General features: G+C 41.4%; 2 protein-coding genes across 6 annotated transcripts in view; both read right to left on the bottom strand.

Annotated features, from left to right (window-relative positions):
• The window catches only part of cpt1ab (carnitine palmitoyltransferase 1Ab (liver)), a 39084-nt gene extending 34211 nt beyond the window's left edge, over window positions 1-4873 (bottom strand). For both annotated transcript variants that reach the window (XM_084060132.1, XM_084060133.1), the window contains exon 1: window positions 4720-4873. The gene's annotated coding sequence lies outside the window, so the exon portion shown is untranslated. The remainder of the gene's footprint in view (window positions 1-4719) is intronic.
• A 3259-nt stretch (window positions 4874-8132) lies between these two features.
• Window positions 8133-20102, bottom strand: part of LOC311046641 (kinesin-like protein KIF21A) — a 70168-nt gene continuing 58198 nt past the window's right edge. For 2 of the 4 annotated variants that reach the window (XM_084059096.1, XM_084059097.1), the window contains 10 exons: window positions 19559-19737; window positions 18700-18840; window positions 17015-17140; window positions 15088-15224; window positions 14584-14758; window positions 14315-14479; window positions 13867-13984; window positions 11979-12149; window positions 10987-11186; window positions 8133-10266 (listed from right to left, as the gene is read on the bottom strand). In XM_084059096.1, coding sequence (XP_083915222.1) covers window positions 10176-10266; window positions 10987-11186; window positions 11979-12149; window positions 13867-13984; window positions 14315-14479; window positions 14584-14758; window positions 15088-15224; window positions 17015-17140; window positions 18700-18840; window positions 19559-19737 — 1503 coding nt within the window. In that variant the 3' untranslated portion in view covers window positions 8133-10175. The remainder of the gene's footprint in view (window positions 10267-10986; window positions 11187-11978; window positions 12150-13866; window positions 13985-14314; window positions 14480-14583; window positions 14759-15087; window positions 15225-17014; window positions 17141-18699; window positions 18841-19558; window positions 19738-20102) is intronic. The other 2 variants (XM_084059098.1, XM_084059099.1) reach the window with 2 other exon arrangements.

Below are 20102 nucleotides of genomic sequence, written 5' to 3'. Positions count from 1 at the left end.
CCTGGCATGAGTCTAAACAATACGCTATCGAATAACAATCTGCACAAAACTATACAGGGAACTCAGATTATAGGATACCAGGTAAATAATGAACTTGGCAAATGAAAATAAAACCATCTGGAATTTTGTGTTTTCTTGATTTTTTTTTAAAAGATGCCCGATACTCTAAATCGAAGTCTCAAAAGTTACTAAGAAGTTCTGCATGTCAGTAATTGATCTCTATCTTTTCAAACTTCATCTCAGATATAGAGAGACCTCTTGGCCGAGAGATTCCCAATACAAATGTTATACACAGAGAACTGTGTTCTCAGAGTCAGACAAGAACAGCTGGCCAGTCCTCCTCCTCCTCCTGACAGGGTTGTTTTACTAGCTATACAAGTATACAGTATACATAGAAATACAGTAGGTGGTGTGAATCAGCTGCTGTAACCTTTTTTAGGGGTTTGTGTACTGCCACATACGGAAGAACAGGTGATGATCTCACTCCCCTGGAGAGAGGGTGGCAATCTGCATCTTCACTACCCAACTTAGAATTGACAAGTACATTAAGCCATTAAGACTTTAAGATTACTCAAATCTTTGCTTCTGGGGGATTCCTGGAACAAAATATTTTGAGAATTTTTCAAAAATAGCAGATCTACAAGCTCGGAGTGCTACGCTATGAGCTTGTATATCTGGTATTTTTGCCAGACCCAAGGGGTCGGCCTACATGAGGCTTTGTCCCTCTTTCGTCTATACATGGGCATAAAAGGGACCTCGGTCCATTTCGTCCATACATGGGCATAAAAGACACAGAATTTCGTCCCCGTTTCGTCCATACATGGGCATAAAAGGGACGTCGGTTATTCTGGGTCTGGCAGAACCAGGTCTCCTGGTCTTGTTTTAATAGCCAAAGAAATGACACAGATGCTTTTCCTTGTCTTAATGGGTTAAATATAATCAATACCGCAATGACTCTTATATGAATTCTGTCCACCACAGTACTTTATGATGTCCATGTCTGAATAATTCAACATCTAATTCACCACTTAAACCCAATAAGACTAGTTGACCGGGGTCCCCCAGAGCTCCATACTAGGTCCGCTAGTATTTCCGTCAACTCGACTGTATGTGCGTGCGTGCGCTTGCGTGTGTGCGTGCGTGCGTGCGTGTGCGTGTGTATATGCCATATCTGAACCATAGACTGTATATCTGAACTGACCAGGCTACATGCCTGGTCAGGGTACAATTATGCTAACCATTCAGGCCTTCCTACAATGTTCTGTTTTGATTATTCTTAGTTTGTAAAATGCTATACAGTACAGGCACACACACGCAGGCAAACAAACACACACACACACACACACACACACACACACACACACACACACACACACACACACACACACACACACACACACACACACACACACACACACACACACACACACACACACACACACACACACACACACACACACACACACACACTATCCCAATGATTTCAAACCTTTGCCTCGATTACGATTAAAGACCGCTTATTAAAAAAGAAAAAAAGAGTGAAAATGGCAGATTTACAAGCTTAGCTGTGTTAACAGTAAACACAACACAATGAATATATGTTTTTTGTATTTTGTTTTGGTAAACCAAAAAAACACCCCCATAAACAACAATGAAACAATGAACAATGAAAACATCAAAATACAGCGAGGCGGCAGTGTGTTTCTGCAGGTAAACACCACCACACTACTCCAGTGGCTGATGCCTGCTGGAATAGAGGTAAAACAATGAGTTATTGTTTTGGTATGTAAACACTGGGCAAAGTTACATACTATGCCTTTAAGTCGAAGGTTCTTCTGATATTGCCCAAGGCCTGAGATAGCAGAGGTCAACTCAACAGACAGAGAGAAAGATCTATAGTATTTTAGGAGGTTTTCTACTTATGTATGTGCCACTATAGGCCAGTGCAGTGCTATGGGCTTTCCCCCCTATATGCCCATATTATTACTCTGTAGATGATAAACAGAAGACACAGATAAATATCCAACAAAGCTGTTGTATGTCTATTTGCAATCCCACACACACTGGTCACACTAACCCAATGCACTCTCCTGACCCTGGCCTGCATGCTTCTCCTCCACCTCAACCATAGAGAGTAATTACTCAGCAATTACTCAGTATTACCACTTGGATGTGCATTCTCCTTTAGGTCAATACAGCATCTCTCTGCAATGGTTTCGCCCCATCATCAGCATGTAACTCTGATGGTACCAAATTGAACCAAATGGACCCATAAGGCTTGACGGGTCCATTTCAGGGGTCGTCTATATGTCCGTAGTCCGTACATGGACAAATGTGTCCGTGGCAGATTTTAGATTTTTTTTGTTTCTTACACACCATTATAATGTTCTTATTTTGACCATAACACCCAATTACTGAATATCAGTCTCCAGGTTTTCTTCAATATGTATGACACTTATTTACTATGACACTATGTACGGCACATTATGAGTCCTCTTTTCAAGGATTCCCATAAGTTACAGATCTGTAATGGTCATTGTATGTGTTTGTCTACTCATTTTGTATGTCCATGGCAAAAAAAAAGTCCACCACAAGCCAGCATGGCGATGACCCCCCCTGGTCCATTTGGTTCCGTTTAATTGGTAGGCTACCGCTACCCTCTGCAGAGTTAAATGAGCAGCGAGGGCATTGAGGTGCCTTTTCAGCAGGCAGCCGGTGCCTTTCCCTATTCCCTTCCCCCATGCAGCCGGTTCCATAGCATCACATGATCCGCCTGTGCTGCTGGAAACTAGGGGAAAGGTCGCAGCGGTGTGCCGGGGCAAAAAACTCTGATCTACCGGCGACGATGCATTCTGATTCATTCACCAAATAAACAACTGGTGTCGCAATGATGCCCCATGGCGGTTTCACACAACATAGTGTTTATATGGGAGGTGTTTTTTTTGTAAGATCAGAGTATGCCATTTAAAGGAGTAGTTCACCCAAAAAATGTAGGGAGCATGAATTCGAGAATTCAATGCTTCATGGGGTGTGTAATTGACAGAAAATAAGTAATTTATTGGGTGAACTACCCCTTTAACCGGTTTGTTTCTTTACTTCTGGACCGACGTGTACTAAAACTGGTTTAAGACCAGAACGACGGGGGGAAATGTGTCAGACACCCCCACCACGTCTTCTAACCTCGGTAAAGCTCCTCCAACCAGCCTACACCAAGGTTTTAATATCAGTTCATTTTCTGATCAGCAGCATGATTGTTAGTAGCCTTCATATAAATATGTAATACAACTTATTCCAGCATTGGAATATGAACTATACAATAGATTTCCAGTTATGCAGTATATGCCAAACCTATTGGTCGTGGTCCGTGTTTGGGTTTGCACGACCTCCCTGACCCTGACTCAACAAATCATCATTTCCATAATCTCATAAATAGCCTACGCAAGACAAGTGGCAGGTCACTTTATGATGCTCCTCCTGCACAGGACTCCATGGACGAATGGGCTTCCATCCATCCACTAACCTTCACTGAGGTGATTCTGAAGAGGTGTCACCCCTGGGGCGTTGTTACTGTCACCTCAGGTAGCAGACAGTAAAAACAGGTGGAACGTGCCCCCCTGCTTTGACCCAATAACTTCATGGCCCTAACCACAAAGGGTTTGTGAGTAAATGACCTTAACTTGGGACTTTTGCCCACAAATGTAGGCTATATTGTATTGTTATAGTTAAGTTTGCCGTATCATATCAACATGCATTAGAGCACTAAGTTAAATGCTTTTTCAGCAACAGTCTATGTAATTATAGGCCTTTTAAAAACATAATAAGGGCCACGTAAACCAACCAAGTGCATGTGAAAACAGAGGAATGTCACATGTTAACACTGTGGTGCTGCTTTCATCATAAACAATAAGGGACATTGTTGATCATTCTGCACATAAATAAACTTTGTTTCCCCCCCCATTGCCCTGGATTACCAACTATAGCTATACTAGGCCATACGAGGACGTTATTCACACTAATCACACATGATGTGAGACAGTTATCAACGTAAACACTGTGAATGCCTGTCTGAACGTAGATGAATGTTGTTATTACACCGTATGTCTATGTTTTTTAGACCTTCTTTCGACCCCTGCAGCCATGATGATATGCGTAGCTTCGGCACCACAGAGCAGTGTTGCCAGATATTGCGAGAGTAATAAGCAACTAGGTCTATGAAAACAAGCCCAAAAAGGCTACCTTATAGGCCATGAGCGGCGGATATTTGAAAATAGCCGATCTACAAGAGATCTGCTATTTTAAAAAAAATCTTGGGGGAAAAAAAGTTAAACATTTTGAATACTTTTTTTTATGTTTTACATTTTAACAGTAATCTGGGTCTGGGACATGACAGGGGTCACAAAATACTTATTGATATGGGGGAGGGCGAGGGTCCGTGGACAAATACATTAATTTGGGTGTCCTTGGACAAGAGAAGTTTGAAAAAACACTGTTTTAAACAACATTTAGGAAGCAAACCCCAAAATAAGAAACATGAAGCCCAAAAAAAACGCAACCCGCAAAACTATCAATATTTTACAAGCAACTTTACAGAAAAATAAGCCCAACGTCGCTTATAATAAGCGGACGTGGCAACACTGCACCTAGCACAGCAGCACAGAGACGCGGAAGGAAAGGAAAGGATCAAAAAGGAGAAGTTATTAAGAACGTTACGTTACTCACCAAGCCGTCCACTTAGTGCTGGCCTCGCAGATCTACAAATGGGACTGGATGGACGTGTGTGTGTGTTTGAGACGGTCGATGAGGCTGATCTGTTGTGACTGAGGGTGTGTGTGTGTGTGTGTGTGTGTGTGTGCGCTATGATACGAGCCCTGCATGAATGAGAAGCAGAGCCCGACTGAACACTTGTACATAGACCGCCCCCCCGCTTCAAACGTCACCTCAATGCTCAGCTCTATGTCGGTCTATGTATTCTATCATTCACTCAGTGGTTCTCAAAGCTGGGTCCGGGGACCGCCCCAGCCCAGGGGTCCTCCTTGCATGGGTTTGTTCCAGGGGGTCCCTCGCAAAATGTGTTTGTATAGCATCAGAAATCAGTTTAACCACTTTAACCCTCAGCTATTTGAAAATTGTTGACACACACACACACACACACACACACACACACACACACACACACACACACACACACACACACATGCTTTTTTGCTTGTGTGTACACACACACACACACACACACTTGCTTTTTTGCTTGTGTACACACACACACACACACACACACACACACACACACACACACACACACACACACACACACACACACACACACACACACACACACACACAATTATATTATACACATGAACACAGACTGCTATACTCATTATAATTACATATAGCCTAGCCTACCTATAGCTATAATTATGTCCTTATCACATTATAGCAGGCTATTTATACACCAACACATATAGGCCTACGTAAACTAGCCTACATCTAGGCCTATTCACTTTATACATTATTATATATTACTATACATATTATATTTGTAAGCTACGTAGCCTCTAGCTATCCACGTGTCATGAATCAACATGACTATGCTAATACTCCTATGAAAACATGACTACTGTGCCAATAGGCATATCTATGCATTGTATGTGTTTTACAAAATAATGCAAGTGCAGCTTGTTGTCGACATGCATGTACACGTCACTTTAAGTTAAGTTTTGACACCATGTGATTTCATAGCGCCTATAGATATATGGTCAAGACAAGGTTCATTGAGTTTGTCTATACATTTTCGTTAAAGCACTCTCAGTGAATGTCTGGAGATACAGCGCCCCACTGAGGATTATGGCGCTACGGCAAGGTTGTACGAGGACATGTTTTCTGCACCAGTGCACCACCCACCCTTATGCATAATATCACATGACAAAATAATATATTGGCATTTCCCTACTAAACAATATTTCCTTTATACACTCCTGCCAAAAAAAAGCTATTTAAGGGTTGTTGTGTTTATCAGTAGCCTACTAGCCTAATGAATGATGATGATGTTTAGCTAAAAGGAGATCCTAATCAATATTAGACCTGCATAGTCATGTGATAATTGAAAGCCTTGTGGTTTAGCCCAGTGGTTCTCAACCTGTGGCCCGGGGTCCACTGGTGGGTCGCAAGGGTATAGCAAGTGGCCCCCCAAATAACAAACAAAATACTAAGATAATAGTGATGATACTACTGATAATATAACATTAATATCGCTGCTGTCGGGCAGAAACCTCTTATCTCCATATTTTAACCTTTTGTGTTTTTTCATAAATGAATACCCTACTTGATGATCATACTACAGCGTCACACAAAAGTATGGAAGCGACGCGCTTAGAGCTTGTCGATCTGCTACTTTTGCTATTTTTTAATTTGAATCCTGAAAAGTAACAGTTTTGGACATATGAGGTTTCCACTTAACAGAGATGATAGGAAAATGTACAAAATAAATAAAAATGACATTTTTTTGTCTTTAAAAACTTGAAAAATTCATTTTGATACTGACATTAAGAAGTTTTACTTACAACGTTGTGGTTCCATTGATCCAAGCCGGAACACAATCGATTGATCAATCATTAAAATAAACTTGCTCTGAAGATACATTTAAGTGTTGATCGGTTTCAAGATTTTCAAGTGGGCCCTGCTCCAGAAAATGGTCCTTACAGGAGGAGCAGAGTGAACAAATGAAAGTGTAGGGTTATTTAGACCAGCTGAGTTACCTATACCCTAACCTGCTGTAGTTACCATGGAAATGAGTAAAGATTATACAGTATATAATACACATCATCTCCACGATTAACTAAATACAACTTGACTAAATACAACTAAATAATTCACAATTATTTAGTTGTAACAGTGTAATAATGAAATAATCTATTCTTCTGTCAACACGTTGGTGTGTTATTAAGATGGGCTATTGTTAAGCTTAATTTATGGTATCATACAGTGCATTGTATACATGGTGACAAGGTGTAGCCTATCCTAAGCATTTTGCCTGTCTTCCAGTGTGCAGGAATTCTGCAGTTAAAAAAAGACATGGACACTTAAGGATGGTTACATTCCAAAAAGTCTATAGTTAGAAATTATCTTCCACCAGGTCTGGCCTCTTCTGCCTGAAATTAATGAACGTAATATTATCATATTTCTAACACATGAATCACTCACTGAATGTATTATCCCTTGTCTACAGGGTTTTAAAGTTTTACCTGTGTGACCTTCCTGACAATCAAGAGACAAAGGACAATATAGAAATAGGCTATGAGGAATATTCCTATTTAATTTGAGAAAAATGACAAATAGTCATGAATCTTATCATCCTGGACTTGTCATTCACCAGAAGCAAGGACAGGTGTTTTCAACGAATCTAACTTGAGTTAAAATGGAGTTTGAAGTTACAATGGGTGTGTACGAAGAGGGCTTGTTGGATACAATGAATGTCAAATACCTAAATACAATATTGAATCAAGCAACTTAAAAACTGTCTGGGGTGCACACAATAGCCAGAGTAGACGTTAAAATGGCCCCAGAAGTGTTTTTAAAGTGAAATGCCTATTTAAGTACTCAGTTACATATTATTGCAAATTCCATTCATGGTAGCCCTATACGTAATATAGTACCACTGCCATCTTGTGGTCACTTACACTCTCTGCACTGTTAGAATAGGATGGATGCCACTTGAAAACAGTGGTTCTCATTTGCCAGTCATAGTGATTCGATACTACTGTTGATTTTCAAGTATACCAAGTGGTAACTGCGGTTAGATTATGATTTGTCTAGAATGAAAACAAAGAGTACTCTGGATCTCCTGTACTGGAATTACTTGAAACACTCTGTATCAACTTCAAAGTGAGTTGTTTTATGTAAGGGAGTGAAGCAGGGATGAACACAGAATAGAAGAACATTTATTAAACTGGCTTCCATGTAACTAGGATTTGAAAATTAATTGAAATGAACATTTCAAATTGGTACAAAATCCAGAAATTGCGATTCTGCAACACCAGAATTTACTGTCGAGGCTTAAAATATAGTTGTATCCCATCCCATTTACTTCTGTAAATAACTGACAGAACCAAGACGAGAGACGACACAGGAAATTATGTTTTTGACAGATGACATTTATTCTCACCAGGCATCTGACATTAGAATCGCTACAGTCAACCATTTTGGAATAGCTGCTAAAACTCCAGTGGGAAAAGAGGGGAGGGTTCATCCAGAACATGTTGAATTAAGTACACCTCAACGATCAAAAGGACAAGTAGTAGGCCATTGAAACATCACCTGCTGCCTCATGTAGGCCAGGCTCCATTCAAATGCATCCGTCTCTGTCTCCGGACCTCTGGCTTCTCCTGCCAGACTGCCTCTAGCGTTGGTGGTCCCGTAAAACATTCAGTTACATTACACTTTTTCAACGTTTGTTGAATACATACAGTACATACTGTAATTAATGCCTCCTCCGGTTGCTGTTCTACTGAACATTCAAAAGCGACGTCACACAATCTTCACAAATAGACCAGCTGAAGAGAGGGAGACCACTAGTAATTCACACAGGAGGGGGGTCCCACCAGAAATGGGAGACAGACCAGGGAGAAGAAATGAATACCAACCACATACCACTCAAATTTTGGCAGCGGTGGCTGATGACTTTGACTATGGCCAAACCCAGTCTCTTTTCTTATTCTGAAAAGAAATTTGGCATGTACGTACAGTATAAGAGCGAAAGTGAGTTATGAAGTTACATTTCTTGCCCAGGGAAGACTGTCAGTCTACACGGTTAGGCTTACAGCACAGGCAGAGTTCAAAGGCCCCTCTTCTCAGAAAAGAAGATACAATTATATACAGTACATCGCTACGATAACCAGGTGGACCTCACCTGGAGTCCGTTGAGAAGCCCTCATCGTCGGAGTCTGAGGTGAGCACACAACTTAGCAGCATTGGGGTGTTAGCTCTGAGTCCAGTTGTGTGGTTTGGGGGGTACATGTGAGAGTGAACAGTACATCGCTACACATAATGACACAATGACAAATAGTGGTTATCCTCACTTAAACACTGTACTTGCACATACAGAGAATGTGTAAGGAACAACAATACAAGTAGTAGTAATAGTAGTGTAGGCATCATTCTTTTTCTTTTTTTTACAAGTGCTAAAGTGTGAGTGGCTAATAGTGATGTATTTGATTCACAAGTACAGTGCCAGTACAAGTTAAAGACAATGTGTCACAATTTTGGTCGCCGATTTTAAGCAGCCGCTTGAACTTGAAGAAGAAAACACTAAGCGAGAGGACATTTCTTTAAGGGGGAAGGGTAATTTCTCTTCTTTTTCTTTCTACATAAATAAAGCCACTTTTGATATTTGAAGGGGAAATGGCCGGGGTACATAGGTTCTGTTTACAGTGCAGAGAAAACAATCGTCTCCGTTCCCAGGAGATTGGGGCTGTAGAGGCCAGCTACTAACCCCACTATCTCTGCAAAAAAAACATGTTCAACTATTCATTTCTCTGCCTTCTCATTTTCTCATTCAATCATATGTGCTGATTCCTCCAAAAAACATCACAATTATCGTTTGAAGTAGTATGGGTATATCGGCACGTGTTAAGCTATATGCTAGCACAGAATAAGCTGAGCAGCAAAGATAGCTTAATTATGTTAAAGTGTGTGTGTGTGTGTGTATGTGTGTGTGTGTGTGTGTGAGTGAGTGAGTGAGTGAGTGAGTGAGTGAGTGAGTGAGTGAGTGAGTGAGTGAGTGGGTGCATTAGCCTTATCCTATATTGTCAGCAATAAGTCTTGTGAGTGCAGGATATGCACGTGTGTGTGGCTTTGTTTGGATTCAGTGACCCATGGCACAAACATTTGTACTAAGCAACAAACGTGGCAATGAGGGGTTTATCTCCAAAAAGTCATGGATAGTAACATCTCCCCTTATAGAGGAAAACCAGGCTTGTTTTACCTTATGCTAAAGTTAGGAGAGATTCCCCCTTTTAGTGTTTTCCTGTGCGCTCGGCCATCGAGTTAGGATCAGAAGGGTGTAGTAGTTTAAAGGTGTGGTGGGGAGGGGGGCAAAGTGCAGGCCAGGGCAGCTGCATCACAAGCCGCCGTCAAGAGTGTCCTTCCAGTTGTGACCGGCAGGAGGGTGCCAGCGCTCAGTTGCTGGCCACCTCCTCTGCATTGTCGGTGCTGTCTAAGGTGCTGTCCAGTCCACCGCGAGCTCGCCAGATCTTCACCGTCCGGTCGCTGGAAAATACATATTAAACCCATTAAGACCTGAGACCTGATTCTGCCTTCTAAAAATCAGTAGTTCTCACACTTTCAAGATTTTTCAAAAATGTTCAAAAATAGCAGATGTGCAAGCTTGCAGTGTGGCACGAAGTGGCGCACTGAGCTTGTATATCTGCTATATTTTCAATAGCCAACGCTAAAATCGAATACATCTAATACACAATATCGCTTGGCTTAGCAGCTAAAATCTAAAATGACACAGACGCTTTCCCGGTTTTAATGGGTTAAAAACATGTACATACTGTATAATACACAATATCACTTGGCTTGAGTCTAGAGATTCACCAACAAAAAACACGGGAAAGATGATTCAATGCAGAAACCAGCTGTATTTAATAAAAAAAAACATAATAAGTTTATATTATAATAACATTCTTCTATTTATTCTACGTTTTATATGAATCTGACGTTAATACAGTCTATTATTATTATGATAATGACTGACCTCAAAACTAAATATCTGACAAAAATGTCTTAGGGTTTGGATGACAGAAATAGCAAGGTGGGAAAACGGTACAATACAACCAACAGATCAGCCATTTTCGCTGTGCAACATCGTTGTGCAATGAAAGAATAAATCAGGGCTTAAGTGGCTAAAGAATTAAGCCCAAACTTGGGCTTGCGTGTACGTGTGTACGTGTTTGTGTGTATGCATGTGTGTGTGCATTGACTCACTCAGAGGCGGTGAATATATGGCTGCTATTGGTGGAGATGCTGTTGATGGGACTCTCGTGGCCCTTCAGCTCCCCTAGTGTCCCCAGCGTGTCCGTGTGCCACAGCTTGAGAACCCCTCCCCTGCAACCACTCAGCAGAGCCGGAGAGCCGGGCACCACCCCCAGGGCACACACCCAGTCACGGTGGGCGTTGGGCACTTGCTGTTGCACAGGGGATATTCAAGTTTTGAAACTTTTTCTATTTTATTATGGGGGCATGCAGTAAAACAGTGCAGCTTCATGCACAGTTTCATGTCCAGGACGCCCAAATCTATTTGGTTGCGGACCCCCATCAGGAAATATTTTGTGCCAGGGCCCCCCACAAAATATTTGTGTTGCTAACATTTTTCAAAAGCATAAAAAAATAAATAATCAAATAGCAGATCTACAAGCTCACAATGGTGTTGAGCTTGTAAATGAATTGGCTATTAAATAGAAGTGGTTAAACTGATTTTGATGATATAATAACAAATTTAGCTGGGGACCCCCTGGAACCCCCTCAAGGAACCCTGGGGGTCCACGGACCCCACTTTGAGAACCACTGCAGTAAAGAGCCTCTGATCGAATTAGAAGTGACAGGAAGGACTTGAGCCTTACTCCACCGGGGCGCCGCAGGTTTGAAGCTTTACATTCTAAAGTTAACAGTGTATAAGTAGTTACATTTACCATCACACGTCTCCATAGCTCCACATCAACAGTATTGTTTAATTCCCTGAGTTTTCTTGACTTGGAAATAATCATTTTCCATACCAAAATTTACCACACTTTTTTTTTTACCACTGAGCTAATAGAGACTGCCTGCTTGCTTGGAGACATTGAATTTTGACCTGCATTATATTAACATGCGCTACCATACAGATTGGACAAATTAACACTGTAACTATTCACTGAAGTACAGTATATAGTACAGCATTAACTCAAACATGATTAAAGTCCATTCTCTGTGTGGTCTACCTGCAGCAGGTCTTTGCGGGCCAGGTCCCATTTCTTGATGCCATTGTCTCTGGAGCCGCTGAACAGGACGTCTCCCTGGACCACCAGGGACTCGATGCCGTCGTAATGGGGAGGCTCAAAGTTGTGTGTGGGGACGACGCTGCCCAGAGAACCTTCACTCACGTCAAACAGCTGCAACAGACAAATCAGGTGTCAAACTCTCGCAGGCAGTCTTTCAACCAGCGTGCAATGCCCTTTTCACTGCTTATAATCCGCCCACTTTTATTATTTTAGCATTTCAGTTGGTTGTCCAAAACCCAGCTCAGCAAATGTCCCAGAATGTCTTAGCATATCTAATGCTTTTATTTAGGAAAGGTTTTGTGCTCTGTACCCTTTTGCTCCCTTCTTTGACTGTACGCACTTAATAAACATGTTTGTCTCAATTCTCAATTCAGATCTGTCCCTGGCTTTTTAATCTCATCTTATTTATTCCACTTTTGTGCATATATAAGTTTTTGCGTATGTGGGGACATGTGTACAATATGTTTGTTTGATTGTTTTTATCTTTATTTGAATTGATTTGAATTCTGAATATGTCATGACTGTGTAACTGCAAACTGTTCCTGTTCGCTGATGACTCGGCACTCCTGATCTCGGGTGAGGACAAGTTGCAAGTTGAGGAAGCTCTCAGCTCTTAACTCTCAAAAATCCGTACCTGGCTTACCGATAACAAACTGTCACTACACCTTGGGAAAACTGAATCCACTCTCTTTGGGACCAAACATTCCCTCAGTAAAATGAAGGTAAATGACTTCAAGGTCAAAGTCGATGACACAATCATCACTAGCAAAGAAGAGATTACCTACTTGGGATGTATTCTTGACAAATACCTGACAGGTGAAAGCATGGCAACAAAGGTGGTCAAAAGAGTAAACCAGAGAACCAGATTTATGAGCAGAGCTTCCTCTTTTGTCAACCCTCAGGCCCTCAGCATCCTCTCAGGGGCCCTGATTCAGCCCCTTTTTGACTATGCTTGCTCCTCTTGGTACTCCAACACCTCAGTGTCACTGAAGACAAAGCTTCAAACCTCCCAAAACAAACTGATTCGACTACTTCTCGGACTGGGGCCCATGACCCACCTCTCTCCCACTCACTTTGCCAGCCTAGGCTGGCTCAGGGTGGAAGACAGGGTTAAACAACTAAAAATGGGACTGGTCTTCAAAATTGTAAATGCAGATTTGCCCGAAATGCCCCCTATACCCGCATATCTGTATACATACCTCGAAAAAGTTAGTGACACCCACAGTCACGAAACTAGAGGGAGCGTAAACAACAATCTGGTACCACCCACCCATAAAACAAACATGGGCAAATTCTCCTTCTACAGCACAGCCACCAAGGTATGGAATAGTCTAACCCCATCCCTCAAAAAATGCAGTTCGCTGGGCTCATTCAAAACAGCCCTAAAAACTCATCTTTCTGGAGGCCAAAAGAGGAGCTAGTACCAGTTTCCCTGTAGACAGACGACCTCCCCCCTCCCCTTTTTTTTGTATATATTTTTTATTTTTCATGCTTTTTCTTTTTGTACATAGTGGTATTTTTTCTCTGTATTTTTATGTTGATTTTTGAACTGTTTGGTTGCTACTATATATGTCTATGAAATTAATTCAAGGACCCAAACAGAAACGAGTCCGCAAGGAGTTTTTTGGTCGGACCTTTTAGACAAAAGTATTATAAATGTAACTGTGTTGTTTTACATTTTTTTGCTTAATAAAAATTGCAATCAATCAATCAATCAATGACCCTGAATCAATGAAACACTAGGAATGTAACCCTGATAACATACCCACACCTCCAGTACTATGTGTACACCAGTGGTTAGACTTGTAGTAGACATTGGAACATCTACCTTGATGTAGTGGTCCTTGGAGCCAGTGATGACCAGGTCTTGGCCATTTCCTGTCTGGTCGACAGTCAGACACATGACGGGACCAATGTGACCCGTCAGCTTCCCTGTGGAAGCAAACCTGTTGACAACATAGGGAGAGGAAATCCATGTTTAACCGCCTTCAACCGCAATTTTGCAATCTAATGGTAATGTTAAAATAAGGTGGTTTGTAAAGGCAAGTTATTTTTGACATGGTTGTGATTTGTCAAGGGTTTACGTTTTCTGGGGGGTGGATTCCTTTACAGGAGTTTCCATATCACTGACAACTACTCCTTATAACATGTCAATTTACCCTCAATCAAATTTGACTCCCAAAGCAAAGAAAAAGGAAAATCCATTCTCTGAAACCTTGGATATTACCACCATGTGACAGCTACCGATTAATGACATTATTTCGAACACACTGTACCTCCGAAGGTCCCAGACCCGGACAGAGTTGCCCGCGGCAGCATACAGGACCGTCCCGCTGGGGTTGAGGGCTATCTGGTAGATCTGGTTCTCCCCTGCAGGAATGGTGACCGTCCGGTTGGTGTTGGACGCACACACGTCTCCCAATGTGACCTGACCGGAGGACCTGGGGAACATACAGAACATCAACAAAACTATCCACACACCATGACAAGAAGAGAAGCTTGTAGGTCTGTTCTGCCCAACAGCAACGATATACACCACACTCACGTCAGGGTGCGGATGCACTTGGCAGAGTCTCTGATGTCCCAGACTTTGATGTAGGAGGTGGAGACGGTGAAGACCAGGCTGGAGCTGTAGCGGACGGACACCACGTTGTTGGGATGACCTCCCAGAGACATGATCTCCTGTCCCGTCACCAAGTTCCACACCTTACATGTACGATCTGCAGGGAGCCGGGAGATAAATAATGACAAAATTGGTAATCAACAGAATACATTTTTATTGGAAGGAATATTTGATCAGACCAGCTCAGTGGCCTTGTGGTTAGCAGGGTTATAATAGTTAACTAAAGCTAATGAAATAACTAAAAGTAGAATTGGGGGAAAAAAACGTTTTAGTTAAATTAAAACAAGGCTTTACAAAAAAACAATAACTAACTGAAACTGTTTGTCAAAAATGTGGTAATGGCCAATAGAAGCTATGTAGTCGACAAAATTACAAAATTAACAAAATTAACACTGATTGAAAGATGGAGGGAATGCTGGCTCTGACCTTTGGATCCAGTGAAGAGGAGGTCATCTGTACAGTCCACACAGAGGACAGCCTTGCTGTGGCCCTCTGCTACATGGACACACTGCAATGTCCCCGATCGACTGCTCTTAGAGGATGGCACTGGGTTGATTACACCTCTGACACACACACACACACACACACACACACACACACACACACACACACACACACACACACACACACACACACACACACACACACACACACACACACACACACACACACACACACACACACACACACACACACACACACACACAGTGAATGAATAGTCATGAACATTTTTTGAAGGTTAATAACCTTGGGAGAACAAGAGTTAACACCACATAAATCAACAGCACACTTTCACAGTCATGCAAAAAAATCACATGCATCCCACTTGGCCAGGTAGCAGCATGCAGCAAATTATAGGAGAAAGTGATGACTCAAACAGTGCACAGAAGAGAAGGGTACGACGGATGTGAACAAAGCCACCCCCCGATGAAAGACAAACCCAGACACACAGAACCAACCCCCATTTGTACCTCGAGCTCTGAGGAGCCTCGCTCATCCAGCCTACAATAGATTAAGACAACCCAAGGAGAAAAGAGTCAAGACAGTCGAAACAGACATGTTCATTGGAAACTAGTGACCGACTGGGAGTGGGAACACTCGTTCGATACCGTCAAAGGCAGCTGGATCTATAAAAAGACTGACTGATGTTGTCAGCACATTGGCTCGTGGTGTCATTGAACTGTATGTACAGTAATGAAGACATGGGTATTGACTGTTGCCGGGAAGGCCTGGTTGTCCTTAAGTCATTGTCAATATAATCATCGGTGAGGTGCGGGAAGATGAGGGTTAAAAGGACCATGCCAGCGTCAATCGATGTCTAGTCCACTGTTTCTCAATGTCAACTGTTTTTGAAGATGTTTTACACCTAAATGTATGAAGTATTGACAAAGACTAAAACTAAGGACATTTTCTCTATGGTTTTAATTAGTTTAGAGTTAGTTTTGTAAACAGACAATACAATTTCAGTTTGTTTTCTTGTAAATGTGTGTTCATTCAAGTTTCGTTATTTAGTTAGTTTTAATTAACTATAATAACCCCGGTCGGTAGTAATGTCTAGCCCATTGACTAAGATTAGACTAGACTAAACATGCCGAAGTGCCGGTATAGTCCTTTTAAGTGTCTCTGTAAGGGGAAAGTCAGTAGTAATAGACTTAAGAAGGTTGAAAATGACTCTCAATTCACTTTGAGGCGCAATACTGTAGGTTGTGATGAGAGTTGGGAAACCACACCTTGTGAATACGCTCTCCACAATCACCTCCAGTTTGTGCCACACGGTTAAACAACAAATGTATACTTGGGGATGGAGGAGGGAACGGAGCAGAGGAAGTGGTGGAGGCGTCCGTTCATCCTGGAGGGGGAACAAAGTGTCCCGCATTCTTTAGTTTGTCACATAGAATGATTGTAGCTATCATTCACTATCTCTTTCTGCAACCCTTTCCTTATCTTTCATTTATTTATTGTAATAACGCATGCAATAGATATGCAGCTTAATGTAGTTCTTATCTCTCTTTTCATTAAGCTATTAATGTACCATGTCATTTATCGACAGTATGTATAAATGATAAATCATGCTGTCACAACTAACTTATTAAGCATATACCTCTCAGCTATTATGCAGCTCTTCTGACATCTAGCTTATTGTCACTTACTCTTAACCAGTACAGCCACATTGCATCAGACATTCAGGGTCTGTGACATAATATCCTGATTCATTTTGGACAAGCTGCCTGCACAGTCTTGACAGATCTTGTCAGTTGCAATGTACTGCACTGCATGTAGAACTAGACTGAAAACTGTAGTCTCAAGTCTGTGCCAGCCTAACATCAATCTCACTTCTCTCTCTACTCCTTACTCATGCTGCAGAGTGTCCGCAGTGCAGCCCAGATACAGACGGATAAACACGTTGGGGTGTTTATAGGGACGGGTGCTAGAGGACGGGGGGTAGAGCGGGCAGGTCTTGGCATCTACAGGGGACAGACTGAAAAGGTGCAGTAGACAGTAATCCTCCATTTATGCTGGTTGCAAACCCACTCGTTGCTGTCGGGCAGAAACAGCTTATATTCTAACTTTTTGTGTTTTTTCGTAAATGAATGCCCGGCCTACTTGATCATACTACAGCGTCACACAAAAGTATAAACAACAATACAAACAACAATACAAAAATAGCAGATCTGCAAGTAGATCTGTTGTAGATCTGCTACTTTTGCTATTTTTTAATCTGAATACTGAAAAGTAAGTTTTGGACATAAGGAGGTTTCCACCCGACAGAGACGATATTAACCTTTTATGTTTTTTTTTCGCAAATTAACGCTCCACTTAGTCATGCTACAGTGTCACGCAAAAGTTGAAAAAATAACAGATCTTCAAGCGTTTTGACATGTTGTGAGCTTGTAGACCGGCTATTTTCTAAAATAGTTTTTCCTCCATCATCTGATGTCATGCATTCTTCAATCTTGCAGCTTAAATCAAGTCATAATACCTGACAAACTAAATAAAAGCTAAAAAGCCAGTCAATTTACTAAATCAATTTAAAACTAAACTGAAATCAAACGCCAAAGTGAAAAACTGAATAAAATCTAAAACTAATGAAAATGTCAAAACTAATTTATAACACGCGTTCTCGCCCACATACTAGAGGTCTTTGTGTTTAATAGCCTTAGCAGACAAAGAATTAATTCCCAAGCAGTGGAGAGCAGCTCACTCAGGATTTTTGGCAATCACAGAAAATTAGTACCACATTTCTCAGGAAGTGTAAAGATAGCAATGTCTTCAATATACAGGTAAGACCTTATATTGTTTATATTATTGACTGAGTAGTTAAATAACAAGTTCAACACTGAATTTATGCCTTAAAATACCACAAATAAAACAGGCTCTCTGGAATTATCTCCCAACTTATCTCAATAATCAGGCTGAAGCAAGACATTCTAAACCACCCATGAGGAATATTGTCCAAAGACAGTACTTTTTAGGGAGCAAACTGTAGTGTAAACAAATCATACCTTACAACTCGTTTCCACTCGTTTTGTGAATGTATGCAACCAGAAGTCCATTCACTCCTACGGGAAACTCTGATGTGTTTTTTTTAGAGCCCGTATGCACTGTGTACTTAAATCAGTTGCTTGACTATGTTAATTAAAAACATGGTTGATTAACCACATGGTTAATTAACCATTAATAAACCACATTAACCAAATGTGGTTAACCAAACCAAATGGACCACGATCCATTTTGTTTAAAATAATAGGTTTGGTTGAAAATAAAAGGTTTGAGACCCACTTATCTATATATTGTACAGTATGTATAGCCACAAGAACAATTACTTTAAATTCAGTGTAGAACTTGACAGACACACCAGGCACAGCTGAATTACTGATTTAGTTGACACACACACACACACACACCATGCTTTTCTGAAGCAGGTAAACCCAGAGGAAGAGTTATTAGTGGAGTTGGAAGAAGGATACAGTAACAGTTAACAGTATGCGACTCGTTGGTTTCTCCAGCCTCACAATGTGGGACAAATTGTCTCCTTACTGTTTCATCTCCTTGACCTTGGAGCGGTCAGACACCGTTTGCGCCTTCTCATAGGTCTTCTCATAGGTCTTCCTGCGAGAGAGCGGAGAAGGTTCCGGAACCCGCTTTTCGGAACCTGCTGATGAAGTTCTGGAAGCGGAACTGCCGTGTTTCGCAAGTTCATTAGCGTTAGCCACGGAACGAACGACACAAGGACACCAAAAACATACATAACATAAGAATGATGTGAAGCCAAAAAGAAAATAATGATGCAATAATGAGCAGCATGCAGTAAACATAGAAACAACATTACCTGACATTTAATATAGTCCCCAAAACAGTGGCTCTTCTTTCGCCAAATGGATTAATTTTATTACCGTTGGACAGTGTGCAGCGTTCACGCTACACAGTGTCCACCCAAAATCACTGCCTAGTTTTACTGTCAGCCAAGTTACTCTTGCAAACAATTAAAGCAGTTTACATTCTGAAGTGCGGCCTTCTGCATGTTATTTTAAAGCCATAATTGGTAAGAAGTTGAGCTTTTAGTGCATATGAATGAAAACAATGCAATTAATAAAATGAAAGAAGGAATAAGTTGCACGCTACTGCAGTGAAAAGAGGGGGAAATCATTTTGCGTTTAAGTAATGTAATGTAATTGTTATTTCCTACAACATGCCTAAATGACTAAGACTAATTTCAGTTGTCTTGGTTAGGAAATTATTTAATATACAGGAGGGCTAAAGGACAATGTCAGGCAAACTTGTACGTGATATAAAATATAAAAAATAACATAAAAAATGCCATTTCAACATGCAGGAACGACAGAAGCGGCAGCAACAGCAGCTTGCAGAGTGAGCGAAGCGTCAGGCCTGGACTTACATGCTGCCCATTTTAGAGGAAAAGCCGGGGGAGTGAGCAGTGAAGTCCCTGTCTGCACATCCTTCAGGTGTTTCAGCCAGTGGCAACATGGGGCTGGAGAAGTCAGTGGTGGGGGTGTCAGGGGCCGAGTCGCTGTTAGCATAAAGCAACTCCATCTGGGTGGTGGTCCTTCTACGGGCCTGTAGCGGAATACAATTCAATTACAATTTAGGCATTTAGCAGATGCTCTTATCCAGAGCGACTTGCAATAAGCAAACAAGCGTGAGTGACCAAGACATTTCTGCATAGTAGCCATATATCTTGCATTGATGTATTTGAATTTGCCTGTACAGCCCTTTGGTTCAGCTTGCCTGTTTGTAAATGTGCTATATAAATAAAGCTTGATTTGATTTGATTTGATATATTGGTCATTCACTAGCATTCAATCAAGACAGGAATACAAGTGTGACTGAGAGAGAAGTCATAAATAGTCTCTGTCGGGTGGAAAACTCATGTGCGAAACTGATACTTTTCAGAAAATGGAAACCTGTGTTCCAATGGATCC

This window comes from Gymnoscopelus microlampas (genome assembly GCF_963454915.1).
Source record: "Gymnoscopelus microlampas genome assembly, chromosome: 6".
Lineage (NCBI taxonomy): Eukaryota > Metazoa > Chordata > Actinopteri > Myctophiformes > Myctophidae > Gymnoscopelus > Gymnoscopelus microlampas.
The sequence above is the reverse complement of the archived record's forward strand: the minus strand, read 5'-3'. Positions and strand labels throughout refer to the sequence as shown.